The sequence below is a fragment of the Gadus macrocephalus genome, chromosome 12 (genome assembly GCF_031168955.1).
Source record: "Gadus macrocephalus chromosome 12, ASM3116895v1".
NCBI classification, from domain to species: Eukaryota; Metazoa; Chordata; class Actinopteri; order Gadiformes; family Gadidae; genus Gadus; species Gadus macrocephalus.
In genome coordinates, this window is record NC_082393.1 from 26,822,766 (window position 1) to 26,843,161 (window position 20,396).

The window sequence follows — 20,396 nt, forward strand, 5'->3', positions numbered from 1 at the left end:
TACCTCCCTTCCTCCTCCTCCTCCCCCCCCCCTCCCCATGCTGCTCCTCTCCTCTCCAGTGCCCGTCTGTCTGTCCGGTCTCCTCCTCTAGTTCCTCCTCCTCCCCCCCTCCCAAGGAGAGGAGCGTGTCCCGCAGTTCCTCTCCCGAACCACTCCTGCATGGCTCATTATGGGATGTTTTTATGATGTCCGTTTCTCAGGACCCTCTTCAGGGCCGCTCCTCTTCCCACTCTATTCCCACCGTGGGACCAGCCCGTATAGCGGGACAGGAGCGGGAGGCGAGACGTGTGTGTGTGTGTGTGTGTGTGTGTGTGTGTGTGTGTGTGTGGGTGTGGGCGTGGGCGTGGGTGTGGGTGTGGGGGGTTGTTGGTGTGTGTGTGTGTGTGGGCGTGGGGGGTTGTTGGTGTGTGTGTGTGTGTGTGTGTGTGTGTGTGTGTGTGTGTGTGTGTGGGTGTGGGCGTGGGCGTGGGCGTGGGTGTGGGTGTGTGGGTGTGGGGGGTTGTTGGTGTGTGTGTGTGTGTGGGCGTGGGGGGTTGTTGGTGTGTGTGTGTGTGTGTGTGTGTGTGTGTGTGTGTGTGGGTGTGGGCGTGGGCGTGGGCGTGGGTGTGGGTGTGTGGGTGTGGGGGGTTGTTGGTGTGTGTGTGTGTGTGTGTGTGTGTGTGTGTGTGTGTGGGGGGGGGGGGGGGTTGTGTGTGTGTGTGTGTGTGTGTGTGTGTGTGTGTGTGTGTGTGTGGGGGGGGGTTGTGTGTGTGTGTGTGTGTGTGTGTGTGGGGGGGGGGGGGGGGGTTGTGTGTGTGTGTGTGTGTGTGGGGGGGGGGGGGGGGGTGTGTGTGTGTGTGTGTGTGTGTGTGTGTGTGGGGGGGGGGTTGTGTGTGTGTGTGTGTGTGTGTGTGTGTGTGTGTGTGTGTGTGTGTGTGTGTGTGTGTGTGTGTGTGTGTGTGTGTGTGTGTGTGTGTGTGTGTGTGTGTGTGTGTGGGGGGGGGGGGGGTTGTGTGTGTGTGTGTGTGTGTGTGTGTGTGTGGGGGGGTTGTTGGTGTGTGTACTGCGCTGGTTGTTCTGCAGAGTGTTCTTGTGGCCCTGGCCGGGGCTCGGGGCCGTCTGTGGTCAATAAGCAGAGGCAGGTGCCAGAGAGTCTAGACGGGCTGATTTGGGGTCCGGGGCCCCTAGTATGTGATACTCATTCTGGGTCCGGGCCGCCCCTCTCCCTCTCTCTCCCTCTCCCTGTACTCCAGTGATTGCACACTGCTGACTCCTCACAGGGAGGCTGTACCCCCCCCCCCCCTGTCCCTCAGGTTGGCCCTTTTCCTGTTTAATGTTAAATCAGCAGAGAGAGAGAGGGACAGACAGACAGACAGGAGGCTGGGAGAGAGGAATGGGGGAGGGGGGGAGGTGAGGGGACTCCCTCCTGCGGGTCCCAGGCCTGACATCCTCTCTCTCTCACGCTCGGCTTCTTTTCTCTTTCTCACAAGTATCAGCAGCGGGCTGTTTGGGCCTCGCTGCCTCGGCCTCCGTCGCTCCCCGAGGCTCAGAGGTCAGCGTGGGACCAGCGTCTCATTCTGATGGCGTGTTCCTGAATCCTCGGACGCCAGCCTTCCGAGTTGCACGTTTGACTTCACTTCCGGTCTCGGAGCATTCATAGCGTTTCTGTTCGTCTTTGTGATTGTGGCATGAAATTGGCTAGTCGTTGTTTATTGTTAGCTACATTAGCCTCTTTAGCAAACCAGCCCGAAAACAAACAACACAACTTTACATTGTATTGCACTCACAGCAAGACCATGCAATGTATACATTGGTGACCAGAATAAATTAGCAATGTAATCAAGCGTGTAAGAGCATTTAAAATCGACATTAAAATGACCTATGTGGTACAAATACAAAAAAATAAAGTCTCTTCACGGGCGGAGCCATTTTTTTGAGAGCGTCATCACTGCTCTCGGTCTACTCTCAGGTTTTCGAAAAATTAAGACAAAAGGGGGGCGTGCCTCAGAGAAATGCCGCAAGAAAGCTGGGAGATCTTCGACTTTCGACTCGGAAGTCTGGCGTTGGAGGATTCAGGAACACACCCTGAGCCTGAGGAGGATGCAGAGACACACAGCCTCAATCCCACACGCAGCTCGTTGAGTCTGTCCGTTCCGCTTTCATTGGTGGCATTCCTCTCTGTGCGTTCATCGGCCTCCAAATCAACTCTGGATCTTTAACAAAAATAAGTTGTTATATCAACCGTTGCCGTGGGTTATTCTGTGTACCTCTGATGAATTATGTAATAATTGAATCACTGTCCAGGCACAGCAACATTTATATCATAATAATATGACATTTAATGATGAAAGATTATTGATGATTTTGGTCAGAGGCATATTTAATCTGTGGTTAATAACGATTCTTTATTCTGCAGCTAATAATGGGGAATCTGAGTGAATTTGCCCGTTTCAATGACAGATAATGAAGATGGTGTTTGAGTGCGGTGAGGACCGGATGGACACTGAACTCATCTCCTTCTGCATCAATCTCGCCGCCAACAAAAGGAACGCACAGGTCATCTGTGAAGGTAGGAGTTGACACATTGCACATCACATAGAGGTGATTAAAGATTTCAAACCAGTTGCTCTTCTCTTTTCATCTCTTCTCTGGGTCTCGTCTCTCTCTGTTATTTCTCACTTCTCATCTCTCCCCACTCCTAGGGAATGGACTGAAGATGTTGATGAAGAGGGCTTTGAAGCTGAAGGACACTCTCATGATGAAGATGATCAGGAACTTGTCTCAACACGACGGGCCCACCAAGAGCCTCTTTATAGTCAGTGCTCACGCCTTGTTTATTACATTTCAAACATTTTCATGTCTTGATTGGTGGTTTCTATTCAATGTAGGGTGCAAAGATGGTGTCATAATGATGACAATGATCAAGACCCAGGCTGGATTTTTCTCCAGCGTAGTTCAATTCCTTTTTGCCAATCGTATTCAAATCTAGAATAACTCTGCAGGCTCCGAGTGTTCCATTGAAGTGTGTAGTGGCCTGTTAAACCAGGATTAGCGTTTATAGGCGGCAGCGTGTGTCTGACGTCCCTGTGTCTCCTCAGGACTACGTTGGTGACCTGGCCGCCCAGATCAGCGAGGAGGAGGCAGAGGAGTTTGTGATCGAGTGCCTGGGCACCTTGGCCAACCTCACGGTCGCTGATCTGGACTGGGAGCTGGTCCTGAAGGAGTACCACCTGGTGCCCTACCTGAAGGACAGACTCAAGCCAGGTGGGGTTCAAGACTTAAAGTAGGGTTTTTTGTTCATTTTCACTGCAATTGTGGCTTTCTTTCAGGATTTTCTTGCCTTTTTCTCCACATTCCGATTGATTCAGAGAGAAAACGATCCTGATCCTGATTGAAGTAATGCTGGATTGGTTTTCCTTTTTATTTTAAAGTAACTTTGAGCTCACAGTGATGGCTGCCGTAAAGGTTGCATTGCCAATTTATATTGATACGTGCTATCCAACATTTGCTGTTTGAAACATACGGTCAAACAGCACTGTGTCCTGTGGTGACGTGCACATCCATTCAGTGGAAAGAGCTTCCCGTCTTCTGCTATCCGTTGGTTCTTTGAAGCCCAGGCCAGAGTCCTCCCCCGGCCTTCTGTAACCCCAGGCCGAACACCCCTGAGGCCTTATCAGTGGACGGCTCTCAGAGTGATGTGAGGATGGGGGCGCCCCGCGCTCTTGGGCCTTATCTCCATGTGGATGACCCCTAACCTCCATGCTCTGATCTCCTGATCAACCACTTGCCCCACATCACTCCCCTTTGGACTTTTATTTTTCCTTTCTCTGACGCAAGAAAGCTTCACGTCTTCGTGTTTTTGTGTGACTGCTTCTCAGTGCGCCCGGGGGAATCAGAGGTTAGGGGACGTTGTAAAAAGTCAGTGGACCTCAGATCAATACCAATGTCTTTCATTTGATTTACTGGGACATTAGTGCTTTCTTCTCAGTCCAAAAAAAAACAAAGTAAGTAACTATTTACTATGAGCCGACTCATTTCAATGTATTGCTCCATCAGTAGCAGGGTTAGGGTCAGAGTCAGGGTCAGGGGGCTAGGGTCAGGGTCATGGGGCTAGGGTTAGGGTCATGGGGCTAGGGTTAGGGTCATGGGGCTAGGGTTAGGGTCAGGGGGCTAGGGTTAGGGTCATGGGGCTAGGGTTAGGGTCATGGGGCTAGGGTTAGGGTCAGGGGGCTAGGGTTAGGGTCAGGGGGCTAGGGTTAGGGTCATGGGGCTAGGGTCAGGGTCAGGGGGCTAGGGTTAGGGTCAGGGGGCTAGGGTTAGGGTCAGGGGGCTAGGGTTAGGGTCATGGGGCTAGGGTCAGGGTCAGGGGGCTAGGGTTAGGGTCATGGGGCTAGGGTTAGGGTCAGGGGGCTAGGGTTAGGGTCATGGGGGAGAGACGTGCCAGGGGCCTGGGTTTGGTTTCCACGACCTCAACAATGTACACACTCCGATGTACTATAGAGTCATTCAGCAGCCACTTCATCCAGGGACTCAGTCATTCTTCTTCTTTCCTGCTGATACATTTCACTCATGAACCAGGTAGGGGCTTAGACAACTTGCTCCACAATGCCCCAGAAATAAACTGCAGACCTGGGGTCAGAACCCAGAGGAAGATGTTTCCTCCAACATCCAGGCTGCGTACGGTAGGAGATCTGTTCAGTACCAGGCCCGTGGAGTGGGCTTGGTTCTATTTGTAGTGCAACCAAAAGCAAAAGTAGAAGGATCTTGTTCTTTTCTGTGGCTTGGGGCTTCACCGTGGGATGGTTCTGCTGTCGTGTCCCCCCCCCAGGCTCAGCCGAGGACGACCTCATCCTGGAGGTGGTGATCATGATCGGCACCATCGCCATGGACGACGCCGGCGCCGCCATGTTGGCTGAGGCGGGCGTCATCCCCGACCTCATCCAGCTGCTCAACGGTACGCTGGCCGCCACGCCCCGGACCCTTCCTCCTGATTGGACCCCGCTGGGGGACGGCTGTGAGTGATTGGTCCCTGTGTCTCTGCGTGGGCGTGTCTCAACATGCCTCTCTGTGTTCCTGTTGGTCCGCAGCTCAGCAGGAGGACGATGAGTTTGTGTGCCAGATCGTCTTCGTCTTCTACCAGATGGTCTTCCACCAGGTCACCCGGGACATCATCATCAGAGACACGCGTATCCTTCTGGATCACAAGGTGTTCAATCCAACGATATGTTTCACTGCCGTAGTCCACTGTCAGCTGTTGGTGAGAGAAATGCTCTGTTCTCTGATCGACCGCGCCCATCTATTTGATTTTGGACCACTCCCACCTAATTTCTGACCAATCAGGGCGCATCTTCCCTGATTGGTTCAAGGTACTCAGATGCCCGTCAATTACATTTGTGTGAAGGAGACAATTCTCAATGGTGGATACACAGCTCTCAAGACTTCATACATAACCCTAACATAATTAATACGTACAACGGGCTTCTGAACCATCTTCAGCGTGATGATCCTAACCTAACCTCTGTACTCTTACCTCTATGACCAAAGGGGTAAAACAGTCTGATATAAATCAACCAATGAAGCTTCAGCAGAGGCGTTGATGTGCGTCACAGCGCTGCACAACGTCCATCATCTCTGTGTAGCCCCTCATGCATCACTGCCAGGACTTTAAAATAACCTTCATTCATTATTCATCCACACCCCTCGCCTGAAACCAGATACCTCAGTGTGGCGTGACAGCCTCTGTGGAACGACCAATGAACGCCTTCCTCCTGACGGGAGGTCGGTGGCCTGGTGGATCTCTGTGGCCAATGGGAGAGTCCGCTGGAGGGGGCGGTGTTGGGGACGGTGGTGGGGACGGTGTTGGGGACGGTATTGGGGACGGTGTTGGGGGCGGTGTTGGGGACGTGTTGGGGGCGGTGTTGGGGGCGGTGTTGGGACGGTGTTGGGGGCGGTGTTGGGGGCGGTATTGGGGACGGTGTTGGGGACGTGTTGGGGACGGTGGTGGGGACGGTGTTGGGGACGGTGTAGGGGACGGTGTTGGGGGCGGTGTTGGGGACGGTGTTGGGACGGTGTTGGGGACGGTGTTGGGGGCGGTGTTGGGGACGGTGGTGGGGGCGGTGTTGGGGACGGTGTTGGGGGCGGTGTTGGGGACGGTGTTGGGGACGGTGTTGGGGACGGTGTTGGGGACGGTGTTGGGGACGGTGTTGGGGACGGTGTTGGGGACGGTGTTGGGGCGGTGTTGGGGACGGTGTTGGGGACGGTGTTGGGGACGGTGTTGGGGGCGGTGTTGGGACGGTGTTGGGACGGTGTTGGGGACGGTGGTGGGGACGGTGTTGGGACGGTGGTGGGGACGGTGTTGGGGCGGTATTGGGCACGGTGTTGGGGACGGTGTTGGGGGCGGTGTAGGGGACGGTGGTGGGGACGGTGTTGGGGGCGGTGTTGGGGACGGTGTTGGGGACGGTGTTGGGACGGTGTTGGGACGGTGTTGGGGGCGGTGTTGGGGACGGTGTTGGGGACGGTGTTGGGGGCGGTATTGGGGGCGGTATTGGGCACGGTGTTGGGGCGGTGTTGGGGACGGTGTAGGGGACGGTGTTGGGGACGGTGTTGGGACGGTGTTGGGGGCGGTGTTGGGGGCGGTGTTGGGGACGGTGTTGGGGGCGGTGTTGGGGACGGTGTTGGGGGCGGTGGTGGGGACGGTGTTGGGGCGGTGTTGGGACGGTGTTGGGGCGGTGTTGGGGACGGTGTTGGGGCGGTGTTGGGGACGGTGTAGGGGACGGTGGTGGGGACGGTGTTGGGGACGGTGTTGGGGACGGTGTTGGGGACGGTGTTGGGGGCGGTGTTGGGGACGGTGTTGGGGCGGTGTTGGGGGCGGTGTTGGGACGGTGTTGGGGACGGTGGTGGGGACGGTGGTGGGGACGGTGGTGGGGACGGTGTTGGGGACGGTGTTGGGGACGGTGTTGGGGGCGGTGTTGGGGGCGGTGTTGGGGGCGGTGTTGGGACGGTGTAGGGGGCGGTGTTGGGGACGGTGTTGGGGGCGGTGTAGGGGACGGTGTTGGGGACGGTGTTGGGGGCGGTGTTGGGGGCGGTGTTGGGGGCGGTGTAGGGGACGGTGTTGGGGCGGTGTTGGGGACGGTGTTGGGACGGTGGAGCCCAGCAGAGCTGCTCACGGTGGACCCCAGGGCACCTGCCCAGAGCCCCTCCCATTTCATTCCCTTCCAGCCTTTCCCTTCTGAAACGCCCTGACCCCGTCTCTCTGATCCTGAGTCAGTGGAGGAGGGATGAGTGAGCAGCATGTCCCCATGAACACGGTGTCTGTCCTTGACCTGAGCCCCATCAGAGGCCCCTGCCTACCTCGTGGACCTGATGCACGACAAGAACGCAGAGATCCGCAAGGTGTGCGACAACACCCTGGACATCGTGGCCGTGAGTGTGGACCTATATTATGGGTGTTCTGTTGGTTGGTTTGATTCTCACCGTTCAGTTTAAAGATCCTTTTCCATGTGAAATCAGTTATTCTGTTGACTTCTGGGTAATCTAGCGCAGGTGTTCCCAACCTCTGTGTGTACTAGGGACGAGTCGGTCACGACCGATTCGTTCACAACGAACGAATCCCGAACGTGAACGACAAGTACTGGTTCCCCAAAACAAGAAGAACTGGTTCTTTGATTCTTTTTTTTAACATGAAACAAAAATATGGTCACGTGAATAAAATATACAAACTCCCCGCTTCGTCTCCCCGCGACCTTATATCGATTGAGTCTACAACGTTCTCAAAGATTCAGCCAATGAGAGGTAGCAATGGTGTTGACATGGCACCTGGGTAAACAAATGACAAGGTGGTAGGGTGGTACCGTCGAATTTGCGCGCTTTCTCTGTCTGACGTGGGGCCACTCATATATCCCCCTACATTTCCGAAAATAGACTTGACCTCCATCTGTTTATTGGATAAACGCATTTCCCAATCCCAGGTGTCTTTGCTCCATTCTACGTCAATTCAAGAACAAACAAAGATATTAAACTGCAGTTCGTATTTTTTATTTATCACCATGAAAGTTCTGTAATGCCTGAATAATGAAGAATTCAATGTAAAGTAAAAAATATATAAAACCATGAATGAAATATAGAGAGTAAGCAAGTGGTATAAATATTGGTGGGATGTTTGGTTGTAATATCTAGTATATTTTGTTGATTTTCACGCGGGGTAGAGCCTAGAAGTCGCTTAAATTATGCTCAGGGACGTCTCGCGGGGAGAGGGGCAGACACCTGTGAGATTCCCTGAAAAATAACGTAATCTGACGTAACGAACGAATCAAAACGAACAAATCAAACGAACGAATCGTTATAGTGAACTGAATTGAAAGAACTATTTCCCGAAAATAGTCATTTTGCCCATCCCTAGTCTGTACCCGTGCCACTAAATGGTCTTTAAGTCCTCTCACGGACCACCACACATGCACAAGACATGGACCAATTCACGTGCCGTGACTGAGCACAGAGTGCGAGCGCCTTTCATATAGGATCACTCCGGCAAGCCGCCCAGGGCCGGGGGCGACAGGGGTGGTGTCAGCGACGCTGGGTACGGCCAGGGGGCTTAGGGAGCAGACGCATGTTAACCCAAAACATAATGAGGAAATGTTACAATGGAAGACGCATGATGGAATGCACAAAGCCACAGGTTTTTGAGATAATACCGAGCAATAATGCAATATTTAAAGAAATAACTCCTCCGCACCTTCTGCAGTACCCTCTCTTACCACCAGTGGTCCGCGTAGCCCAGGTCGAAACACAACGACCAAGAGAATGTGCTCTATTGACGGAAAACCTTTTGTGTAAGTCTGCAAATTTACAATGTCAGTTAGAATTTCCTTTTTTCACCCTTGAATTCCGAGAGGAAAGATGACTTTTCCTTTGTTACGACACTTACTTCCAAACAGTCGCGTCCGCGCAGACCCCTGACCAGTGGGACCCCCAGACATTATGAAGCCCTGATTTAATACGAGTGTCCGCTTACCCCCGAGGTATACCACGGCCCTGTCCGACATAAAACAATTAAGCTAACCCGGGTAATTCTCCCAATGGCTAGGTGAGTGACAGCTATGGGTCAGCTCTGTGTCCACGCGCGTGTGATGGGAGCCAGGCTGGAGATCAGGTAATTAGGGTTAGATTAGGGGGGGGTGGCGCGGCGGCCTGAGGAAGTGTTTCATAGGAATTATCAGAGAGCCGCTATTAAGGCGGAGCCACATGAAAGAGAGGCGGCGGCTCTGGAGAGCGTCAGGACGGACAGCAGGGCTGAGACGCAAAGCAGAGCAGGGACACACGCACGCACGCACGCACGCACGCACGCACGCACGCACGCACGCACGCACGCACGCACGCACGCACGCACGCACGCACACACACACACACACACACACACACACACACACACACACACACACACACACACACACACACACACACACACACACACACACACACACACACACACACACACACACACACACACACACACACACACACAACCATGGACGCGTGCACTGAAATGCACCCACATACGCACACTGATGAAGTCTATATTTTGCATGTAGCCCATAATAGTACACCGTGTTGTGTGCCCAAAGTGAGGCCGTTAACACACACACACACACACACACACACACACACACACACACACACACACACACACACACACACACACACACACACACACACACACACACACACACACACACACACACACACACACTTCTAGTGCTGCAAACTCAGAGCACTGCACAAAACAACTGAACCCTTTGATCAGTACGACATCTGTATTCTCACACACACACACACACACACACTGAGACATCAAACACACTCAAAGGCCTGAGACAGAGCCCCTCTGGATGCTCCAAAGCGACGGCGAGCCGACTCACATGGACTGGGTTTATCAATCCGCTTTCAAAGGAGTGGTTTGTAAATATAATAATCATGTCTCCGGTGCAACGCATCCTCATCGTACCCACGGTGTGTCCGGGCTGGTCGGGGGGGCGGTCCGGGGCGGCCCATGTGACCATCAATGGGGGTGTTTGAGGCCGGGGCCCGGGGGGGGGGGGGGTTGGGTCTGCACTCCGTCCGGATGATTAATCTGCCGGCCTGCGCGACGCGGAGCGAGCCCGTCTCAATGGCCTCCTTCATGTCCCCGTCCCCGTCCCCCCGCTGCCCCCCCCACACCCAATGCACCCCCGCCTGGCCCCCCACACCCAATGCACCCCCGCCTGGCCCCCCACACCCAATGCACCCCCGCCTGGCCCCCCACACCCAATGCACCCCTGCCTGGCCCCCCACAGAGGAAGGAAAACAACCCTATGTTGTCACCCTCTGCTGACACATGAACACACTCACGCACGCACACACACATTTTGCAAAGATCCTCCCTGAGTGTGTGACGGTGTGTGGCTGTGTGTGTGTGTGTGTGTGTGACTGTGTGTGTGTGTGTGTGTGTGTGACTGTGTGTGTGTGTGTGTGTGACTGTGCGTGTGAGTATTTGTGTGTGTGTGTGTGACTGGGGTCAAACACACATTCACACGAGCATGCGTTGGTTTGAGCCATAACCAATCCCTCTGGAACCCAAACGGTGAGACGTGTTCGGGCTGAATGTTATTGCTCTCACTATAACTTTTCCTTTTCTTCTCCGCCATGGCCCCCCCCCCCCCACCCCGGTCCAGGAGTGTGACGAGGCGTGGGGCAGAAGGATCCAGAGTGAGAAGTTCCGCTGGCACAACTCCCAGTGGCTGGAGATGGTGGAGAGCCAGCAGCTGGACTCGGCCGGGGAGCCCTACGTGTTCGGGGACGACCCCGGCGACGGAGACCCCTTCCTGGACAGCGAAGACATGATCCTGGAGAGACCCGACCTCTTCTACGGCGCAGGTACCCACCGGGCGGGGCCAGGGGGCGGGGCCAGGGGGCGGGGCCCCAGGAGAACTGGAGGAGGGGCGTTGGGATTTATTCAAGGTCCAATCCCTCATCACAGAACATTCTCATTTAACACATTTTTACTGAATTCTTTAAGTACTGGGAAATATTTCGAAAATTCAAACCTACTTCGAATTGTGTCTTGCAGCTGAATGACCTCGATTGGATATACCCGTACATCTATATATAGAGAGAGATACATAAATGTATCGATATAGATTGATACATATATTTAGATATCTATCTATAGATAGACATTTTCATAGACAAGATCAGCTTTTGGCTGTGATGTTATGTATTATATGATATAGATATCTGTGTATAATATGATATTATTTAGATATAGAGCTCCAGGACTCTAGAATATTTACAGAACACGGCCAAAGGCTGTGTGCGCCTCGCCATTGCGATACATCCGCTGTAAACAGAGCGCATGGTACCGTGGCTGCAAGCTGCTCAGGGCCACACCCCCACCCTCCTCCTTGACCCGCCTCGCTCCTCCTCATTTCCCCAAACGGTGCGTTTGGGGAAAGCTCAATGTGCGACCGGCTCGTAATACTGTGGCTGTAATTCTGCACCATGGCTGAATTATGGGAACTTCTTCAAATACTGTGTTTTGGGCCCACTAATATCTATATTAAAGCATCCATAAAGTAGCATGCCATGGGACCTTTAACAATTATTCGACGAAGGCGAAGTGAATAGTTGGGAAAAGGGCTATTCTAATTTGTTTTTTTGTTAGCGTGACGAGACGACCGTCACGTGATGAAAACAATATCCCGAGTTTGAGATCTCTATCTCGGGATATTGCCCAATATCCCGAGATAGCGAACCAATCAAATTGCACCATCTAAGGAGGTTCACATGTAGCAATTACTAATTATAGATATATATATACATTTTTTATTTTGTATTACTCAACCGTAATGTGATACTCACATTTCCTGTCTGGGGTTTAAGAAGTCCCCCTTCTCTTATCTTATCTTGATATTAAGCTAATGTTTCTTTGCACATCCCTTTACTTGAAGAATTCAGTAACAATGTGTTATGATAAATGAGAATGTTCTGTGATGAGGGATTGAACCTTGAACTGTGGTTGGTTTTACTCCCACATACGTGTGCTCGTACATCGTGTTCTATCGTGTTCTATCGTGTTCTACCGTGTTCTACCGTGTTCTATCATGTTCTATCGTGTTCTATCGTGTTCTACCGTGTTATATCGTGTTATATCGTGTTATATCGTGTTATATCGTGTTATATCGTGTTCTATCGTGTTATATCATGTTCTACCGTGTTCTACCGTGTTATATCGTGTTGTACCGTGTTGTATCGTGTTCTACCGTGTTATATCGTGTTCTATCGTGTTCTACCGTGTTATATCGTGTTATATCGTGTTATATCGTGTTATATCGTGTTATATCGTGTTATATCGTGTTCTACCGTGTTATATCGTGTTCTACCGTGTTATATCGTGTTATATCGTGTTATATCGTGTTATATCGTGTTCTACCGTGTTATATCGTGTTCAATCGTGTTCTACCGTGTTCTACCGTGTTCTACCGTGTTCTATCGTGTTATATCGTGTTATATCGTGTTGTATCGTGTTATATCGTGTTCTATCGTGTTCTACCGTGTTATATCGTGTTCTATCGTGTTCTACCGTGTTATATCGTGTTCTATCGTGTTCTACCGTGTTATATCGTGTTATATCGTGTTGTATCGTGTTATATCGTGTTCTACCGTGTTGTATCGTGTTGTATCGTGTTCTTGTTCACAGACGGGGCCATCAGTCCAGAGTTCTTCATCGACCTCCAGAACGGAGACATGGGCCAGACGCCGGGCTTCATGGGCAGGTAGGAGTCGAGCAGCACCTCTCGCCCCCTCCCCCCACCCCCCTCCCCCCTCCCCCCTCCCCCCACCCCCCTCCCCCCTCCCCCCACACCCCCACACCCCCACAGGCAGCGCGGGCAGAAACACAGAGCTCTTCTAGACATGTGAGCGGTTGGCCGAGGGGGGGGAGTTGCTCTGGGGGACCCCTCTCCTCCTCTCTGGGGGACCCCTCTCCTCCTCTCTGGGGGACCCCTCTCCTCCTCCCTGGGGGACCCCTCTCCTCCTCCCTGGGGGACCCCTCTCCTCCTCTCTGGGGGACCCCTCTCCTCCTCTCTGGGGGACCCCTCTCCTCCTCCCTGGGGGACCCCTCTCCTCCTCTCTGGGGGACCCCCTCTCCTCCTCCCTGGGGGACCCCTCTCCTCCTCTCTGGGGGACCCCTCTCCTCCTCTCTGGGGGACCCCTCTCCTCCTCCCTGGGGGACCCCTCTCCTCCTCTCTGGGGGAGACCCAGCGGGTGGCGGGGACCTTCCAGATCCTTCTGTCCCGGAGTAGAAGCCAGCCGGGCCCAGAGCTGCCGCGCTGCGATTGGCTGACGTAGGTTCTGGAACGACGGAGTCGGCCGCCCCCTAGTGTCCCAGAAGGCCGCACTCCTCGGGAGGAGGTTCTGCTGCTGTGGTTCTCCTGCTGTGGTTCTCCTGCTGTGGTTCTGCTGCTGTGGTTCTCCTGCTGTGGTTCTCCTGCTGTGGTTCTCCTGCTGTGGTTTTCCAGAGGAGGTTCTGCTGCTGTGGTTCTCCAGAGGAGGTTCTGCTGCTGTGGTTCTCCTGCTGTGGTTCTGCTGCTGTGGTTCTCCTGCTGGGGTTCTCCTGCTGTGGTTCTGCTGCTGTGGTTCTGCCCCCCCTCCTGTACCTCGTTTCTTTGGGCCCCCTGACGCGGCGCGCCAACGTCGGCGTGGGACACGCTGCTAATATGACGAATAGTTGAGGAAATTGGAGCTTATTGTGAGTAATTTGTCTTATTTATTATCAAACATATCGTTGCGTGCGATAAAGGCCGTGTCGAGGATATTTTGCCCCCCGCCCCCCCCCCCTCGTGGCAGGAATGTTTATGTTGGCCGGGCTGAGAGGGTCCGGGTTGGAGTGTGTAGATAGCAGCGCCACGGAGCTGACTCCATGCTGCAGTTATTACAGCCTGCAGTCCCGACAGGAAGAGGGAGAGAGCAAGCAGGCAGGGAATACCTCCACCACCTCTCCTCTTTCTTCCATCTCCTTCTTTCCCTCCTTCTCCCCTTTCTCCTCTCTCTCTCTCTCTCTCTCTCTCTCTCTCTCTCTCTCTCTCTCTCTCTCTCTCTCTCTCTCTCTCTCTCTCTCTCTCTCTCTCTCTCTCTCTCTCTCTCTCTCTCTCTCGCACAAGCGCTTGTAACTGATACCTTTTAAATATACGGAGTGAGCTGGGGGAATTGGCGTCTGTGAGCCTGTTTTTAATTTGGCCAGTGTACACTTGAGTGATCCAGGTTAACACAATAATCAGAGCCAGCTCTCACGCTTATTTTAAGCTATGTGTGAAACATGGTGTGATGGAACCTTTCTTTTTTTTAAGGGACTTAAAATGACACTTTAAATGAATTGACTGCTTGTATTTGCTTGACTGTCATCATGAGCTGCGATGTGGCAGACGTAAGGCTGTTCTTCCAAAGTGAAACTCAAAGGAGTGACATGGTCAGCCATGATGGCACAGCAGTGACAGAGAGGCCGTGATTGGTCAAGGCTTGCGGTATGCTGAAGTAATGGGTTTAATATGTGGGGAATCAAACAGGGATCATCCTTAATGTGGGACAGAGCGACAGTGGAACCACGGGAGAGAGAGTGTCTGGGTGAGGGGGGGTCAGAGTGTCTCTGTGTGAGGGGGAGTCAGTGTCTCTGTGAGGGTGAGTCAGTGTCTCTGTGAGGGTGAGTCAGTGTCTCTGTGAGGGTGAGTCAGTGTCTCTGTGAGGGTGAGTCAGTGTCTCTGAGGGTGAGGTCAGTGTCTCTGTGAGGGTGAGTCAGTGTCTCTGTGAGGGTGAGTCAGTGTCCTCTGTGAGGGTGAGTCAGTGTCTCTGAGGGTGAGTCAGTGTCTCTGAGGGTGAGTCAGTGTCTCTGTGAGGGTGAGTCAGTGTCTCTGAGGTGAGTCAGTGTCTCTGTGAGGGTGAGTCAGTGTCTCTGAGGGTGAGTCAGTGTCTCTCTGAGGGTGAGTCAGTGTCTCTGAGGGTGAGTCAGTGTCTCTGAGGGTGAGTCAGTGTCTCTGAGGGTGAGTCAGTGTCTCTGTGAGGGTGAGTCAGTGTCTCTGTGAGGGTGAGTCAGTGTCTCTGAGGGTGAGTCAGTGTCTCTGTGAGGGTGAGTCAGTGTCTCTGTGAGGGTGAGTCAGTGTCTCTGTGAGGGTGAGTCAGTGTCTCTCTGAGGGTGAGTCAGTGTCTCTGTGAGGGTGAGTCAGTGTCTCTGAGGGTGAGTCAGTGTCTCTGAGGGTGAGTCAGTGTCTCTGAGGGTGAGTCAGTGTCTCTGAGGGTGAGTCAGTGTCTCTGTGAGGGTGAGTCAGTGTCTCTGTGAGGGTGAGTCAGTGTCTCTCTGAGGGTGAGTCAGTGTCTCTGTGAGGTGAGTCAGTGTCTCTGAGGGTGAGTCAGTGTCTCTGTGAGGGTGAGTCAGTGTCTCTGTGAGGGTGAGTCAGTGTCTCTGTGAGGGTGAGTCAGTGTCTCTGAGGGTGAGTCAGTGTCTCTGTGAGGGTGAGTCAGTGTCTCTGTGAGGGTGAGTCCAGTGTCTCTGAGGGTGAGTCAGTGTCTCTGTGAGGTGAGTCAGTGTCTCTGAGGGTGAGTCAGTGTCTCTGTGAGGGTGAGTCAGTGTCTCTGTGAGGGTGAGTCAGTGTCTCTGAGGGTGAGTCAGTGTCTCTGAGGGTGAGTCAGTGTCTCTGAGGGTGAGTCAGTGTCTCTGAGGGTGAGTCAGTGTCTCTGTGAGGGTGAGTCAGTGTCTCTCTGAGGGTGAGTCAGTGTCTCTGAGGGTGAGTCAGTGTCTCTGAGGGTGAGTCAGTGTCTCTGAGGGGTGAGTCAGTGTCTCTGAGGGTGAGTCAGTGTCTCTGTGAGGGTGAGTCAGTGTCTCTGTGAGGGTGAGTCAGTGTCTCTGGGGTGAGTCAGTGTCTCTGTGAGGGTGAGTCAGTGTCTCTGTGAGGGTGAGTCAGTGTCTCTGAGGGTGAGTCAGTGTCCTCTGAGGGTGAGTCAGTGTCTCTGAGGGTGAGTCAGTGTCTCTGTGAGGGTGAGTCAGTGTCTCTCTGAGGTGAGTCAGTGTCTCTGAGGGTGAGTCAGTGTCTCTGAGGGTGAGTCAGTGTCTCTGAGGGTGAGTCAGTGTCTCTGAGGGTGAGTCAGTGTCTCTGTGAGGGTGAGTCAGTGTCTCTGTGAGGGTGAGTCAGTGTCTCTGAGGGTGAGTCAGTGTCTCTGTGAGGGTGAGTCAGTGTCTCTGTGAGGGTGAGTCAGTGTCTCTGTGAGGGTGAGTCAGTGTCTCTGTGAGGGTGAGTCAGTGTCTCTGAGGGTGAGTCAGTGTCTCTGTGAGGGTGAGTCAGTGTCTCTGAGGGTGAGTCAGTGTCTCTCTGAGGGTGAGTCAGTGTCTCTGTGAGGGTGAGTCAGTGTCTCTGTGAGGGTGAGTCAGTGTCTCTGTGAGGGTGAGTCAGTGTCTCTGTGAGGGTGAGTCAGTGTCTCTGTGAGGGTGAGTCAGTGTCTGTGTGAGGGTGAGTCAGTGTCTCTGTGAGGGTGAGTCAGTGTCTCTGTGAGGGTGAGTCAGTGTCTGTGAGGTGAGTCAGTGTCTCTGAGGGTGAGTCAGTGGTCTCTGTGAGGGTGAGTCAGTGTCTCTGAGGGTGAGTCAGTGTCTCTCTGAGGGTGAGTCAGTGTCTCTGTGAGGGTGAGTCAGTGTCTCTGTGAGGGTGAGTCAGTGTCTCTGTGAGGGTGAGTCAGTGTCTGTGTGAGGGTGAGTCAGTGTCTCTGTGAGGGGGAGTCAGTGTCTCTGTGAGGGTGAGTCAGTGTCTCTGAGGGTGAGTCAGTGTCTCTGCGAGGGTGAGTCAGTGTCCTCTGTGGGTGAGTCAGGGGGGGGGTGTACAGTGTTTAGGTCAGTCTTTTCTCCGCAGCACCGCTGTGTTGGTTAGCAGTAACCCGAGCGGTGACAGCGGGGGGGGATTAAAGGGGTGGGCGGTGAGGGGGGGCCCGGGGGGGGGGGGGGGGGGGGGTTCCAAGGGTCACGTAGCAGAAGACGGAGGGGGAAAAGAAGGTCTCTGATTTCCACTTCCTGTTTCGGTACCCAGCAGCTCAGGGCTCCACGGTGGAATGGAACATGTCCGCACACCTCACCCCCCCCCCCGCGGGCCCTCAGGGGCCAAACTGGACTCTTTTCTCATGGGAACACTGGGGCCTCTTTGTCCTAATGACCCCCCCCCCCCCCCCCCTTTTGTCAGTGTTGTCACAACACACACGGACGCAAAGAATATGAATGAGGTGGCGACATGTTGATTTGCATGTTTCTGAGAGGTCATACGCTTGTGACATCGTTACGGCGTCGGAGGGACGAGGGCCCCTCCCCTCAGACGACCCCGACGGCTGAAGCCCCCCGCCCTGACGGCCTCCGGGGCTTCAGTCACTCTGGTCCGGGGCGGCCGAGGCTCAAACATGTGAAGCATATTTATGATCTCCAACGCCAACCCCGCGTCGAGAAACACAACGTCAAACCTCAGACACTCAGAGAGGTCCTCCTTCAGCCACACGGATAACCCGCGGTTACATAGCTGCCCAATCGGTCACTAAAGCAGACGTTTAATTGTTCAACTCCTGTGTTCGGCCTTAGTTCAGGCTGTTGTCTGCCAGCCAGGTCTGTGTCCAGCAGGTCTGTGTCCAGCAGGTCTGTGTCCAGCAGGTCTGTGTCCAGCAGGTCTGTGTCCAGCAGGTCTGTGTCCAGCAGGTCTGTGTCCAGCAGGTCTGTGTCCAGCAGGTCTGTGTCCAGCAGGTCTGTGTCCAGCAGGTCTGTGTCCAGCAGGTCTGTGTCCAGCAGGTCTGTGTCCAGCAGGTCTGTGGTCCAGCAGGTCTGTGTCGGTCAGAGCGTTGGCTACTCGCTAGCTCTTCAGCTAGCGACCGAGCTATAGGAAGGAGCTGGCTCCAGAAGCAAGCCGGCAGGCGGACGTGTGTGACTCAGAGCTCCACTGTTCTTCCCAGCCCTCCTCTAGTCCAGCGCTCAAATCCCTCCTGACAGCCATAGCGTGCAGAGAGGGAAAAATACATATTTCTGCCCAGGGAGGGGGGCAGCGGAGATGTTTGGGCTGTGAGGGGTTGTGTGTGTGTGTGTGTGTGTGTGTGTGTGTGTGTGTGTGTGTGTGTGTGTGTGTGTGTGTGTGTGTGTGTGTGTGTGTGTGTGTGTGTGTGTGTGTGTGGCCAGAGGGAGGGGCTGGGGGTTTGTACTGCAAGTGGCGTAACTGAACGCTGGAAATGATTTGGCTAAAAACAACAGGTCATTATAGACCCTCGCTGGGGCAAAGCAAACAGCTCGTATTTTAGAAGAGATGTCGGGCGGGTCGGCCCGGCGACGCCCCCCCCCCCCCCCTCCTGACACGGACGGAGAGCGAGCCAGAGAGGGGGGGAGGAGGGGGAGGAGAGGGACAGCCCAACGGGGAGGAGTAATGGGTGGACACGGGTGTCGTCCATCAAACGGCGTTGTTTATCCATCATCCCAAATACCTCTCCACACACACACACACACACACACACACACACACACACACACACACACACACACACACACACACACACACACACACACACACACACCACACACACACACACACACACACACACACACACACACACCACGACTGCGCCCGCCCGCCCCCCCCCCCCGACGACGACACCTGACAGGGTGTCATGACGAACGCCCCCAGAACGCCCAGACCCTCACATCACCAGCTGGATGGAAGATGGGCTGTGAAATCACGTATACCCCCCCCCCCCCCCAGCTCACTGTGTCTACAGCGCCATGGTAACCGATCTGCACGCTGCGGACACGGGCACTTCATCATCCTCAGCTTCATCATCGGACCTCAACAGGCCTCTGATTCGCCGGCCCCCCCCCCCCCCGTTTGGACCCTGCTGGGGTCTTTGTTCTGACCCCCCCCCCCCCCCACTGTAGCGCCCTGCTCGTCGTCGGACGTCCAGCGCCTGACCTGGTTTTATTAGTTAAGAGCTTCAGTTCATCTGCTGTCAGGAGGGAGACTCGCAGTGCTGGAGCGCCCCCTAGAGGACACAGGGTGGGGGGACATGTGTTCAGTGTATGCAGAGAGAAAACCTGTGTGTGTGTGTGTGTGTGTGTGTGTGTGTGTGTGTGTGTGTGTGTGTGTGTGTGTGTGTGTGTGTGTGTGTGTGTGTGTGTGTGTGTGTGTGTGTGTGTGTGTGTGTGTGTGTGTGTGTGTGTGTGTGTGTGTGTGTGTGTGTGTGTGTGTTCCTCAGTCTAGCGGAGCAGTGTGTGGCTGCTGCCCCCGGGGGGCGACCCGCCACCGCCTACGGCTTCCGCTCCGACGAGCAGTTCCTCTACAACTACCTCGCTGCCGCCTCCCGCTAGCTGGAGTTACCGGTTACACACACACACACACACACACACACACACACACACACACACACACACACACACACACACACACACACACACACACACACACACACACACACACCACTACAGCCAACGCTATTGGTTAAATACATGTAAACATGCACACATATTTCTGTGAAGATATTTGTATGTTAATGCATGAGTAATATAAACCTTTGACATAAAATATATACAAATGGTGATGGAAATAATTAAATTATATAATTCTAAGCCAGTAAACTCATGTAATAGCATTATGTATTCAATAGGCATAGTTATTCAAATGGTGTAAAATGTGTTAAGAAACACCCGGCCCACCAGACGAGGTGCGTCTGGTGGGCCGGGTGATCCGGTCGGTCCGGTCGGTCCGGTCCTCCGACTCCTCAGACCGGGCGATCGCTGGGACCCGTTCCACCGGTCCTCCGACTCCTCAGACCGGGCGATCGCTGGGACCCGTTCCACCGGTCCTCCGACTCCTCAGACCGGGCGATCGCTGGGACCCGTTCCACCTCTTTGCACTTCGTTCAAATCCAACACTGGACCGATCGTCATTTGGACATTGAAAAACATGTCATTGTTTGGAATATGCAAAAAGATAAATTGAATGTATTTCATGCTTTTGCTGCAAAACCTTTTCAGGAGTTCTGCTTATTTAGATGTTTTGTATTTGTTGAACAATGTGCCTGATATGCTGCTGGTTTCAGGATGCCTTCTGTGTTACTGTAAATAAAATATGTATGAACAACTGGTTTGGCACACACTATTTTCCATTTCATAACAGTGAAGATTAAAGTTAGCATGCAGTGTTTATTACACAAATAGGCACAATACATTTGTTCTTTGTGTGTTTTTCACATTATATTTTCCTCCTTTTATGGTCACCTTATTTATATATACTTCAATAGAGTAATTATGTTTATATTCTGTTGAGTAATTGTATGAACAATGTTTGACTAATTAACTTTCAACCTGAGTCCAGCCTGGCATGACGGACGATACT

The 20,396-nt window shown here is 53.5% G+C and overlaps 1 protein-coding gene across 1 annotated transcript; it reads left to right on the forward strand.

The window, feature by feature from the left end:
- Positions 1 to 1,482: 1,482 nt before the first annotated feature.
- Positions 1,483 to 20,143, forward strand: kifap3a (kinesin-associated protein 3a). The gene is made up of 10 exons (XM_060066595.1): positions 1,483 to 2,548; positions 2,682 to 2,794; positions 3,078 to 3,243; positions 4,808 to 4,933; positions 5,067 to 5,165; positions 7,316 to 7,401; positions 10,686 to 10,887; positions 12,710 to 12,785; positions 19,258 to 19,384; positions 19,465 to 20,143. The coding sequence occupies exons 1-9, from the start codon at positions 2,443 to 2,445 to the stop codon at positions 19,367 to 19,369; spliced, it is 1,086 nt and encodes a 361-aa protein (XP_059922578.1). The 5' UTR covers positions 1,483 to 2,442; the 3' UTR covers positions 19,370 to 19,384; positions 19,465 to 20,143.
- The last annotated feature ends 253 nt before the right edge of the window (positions 20,144 to 20,396 follow it).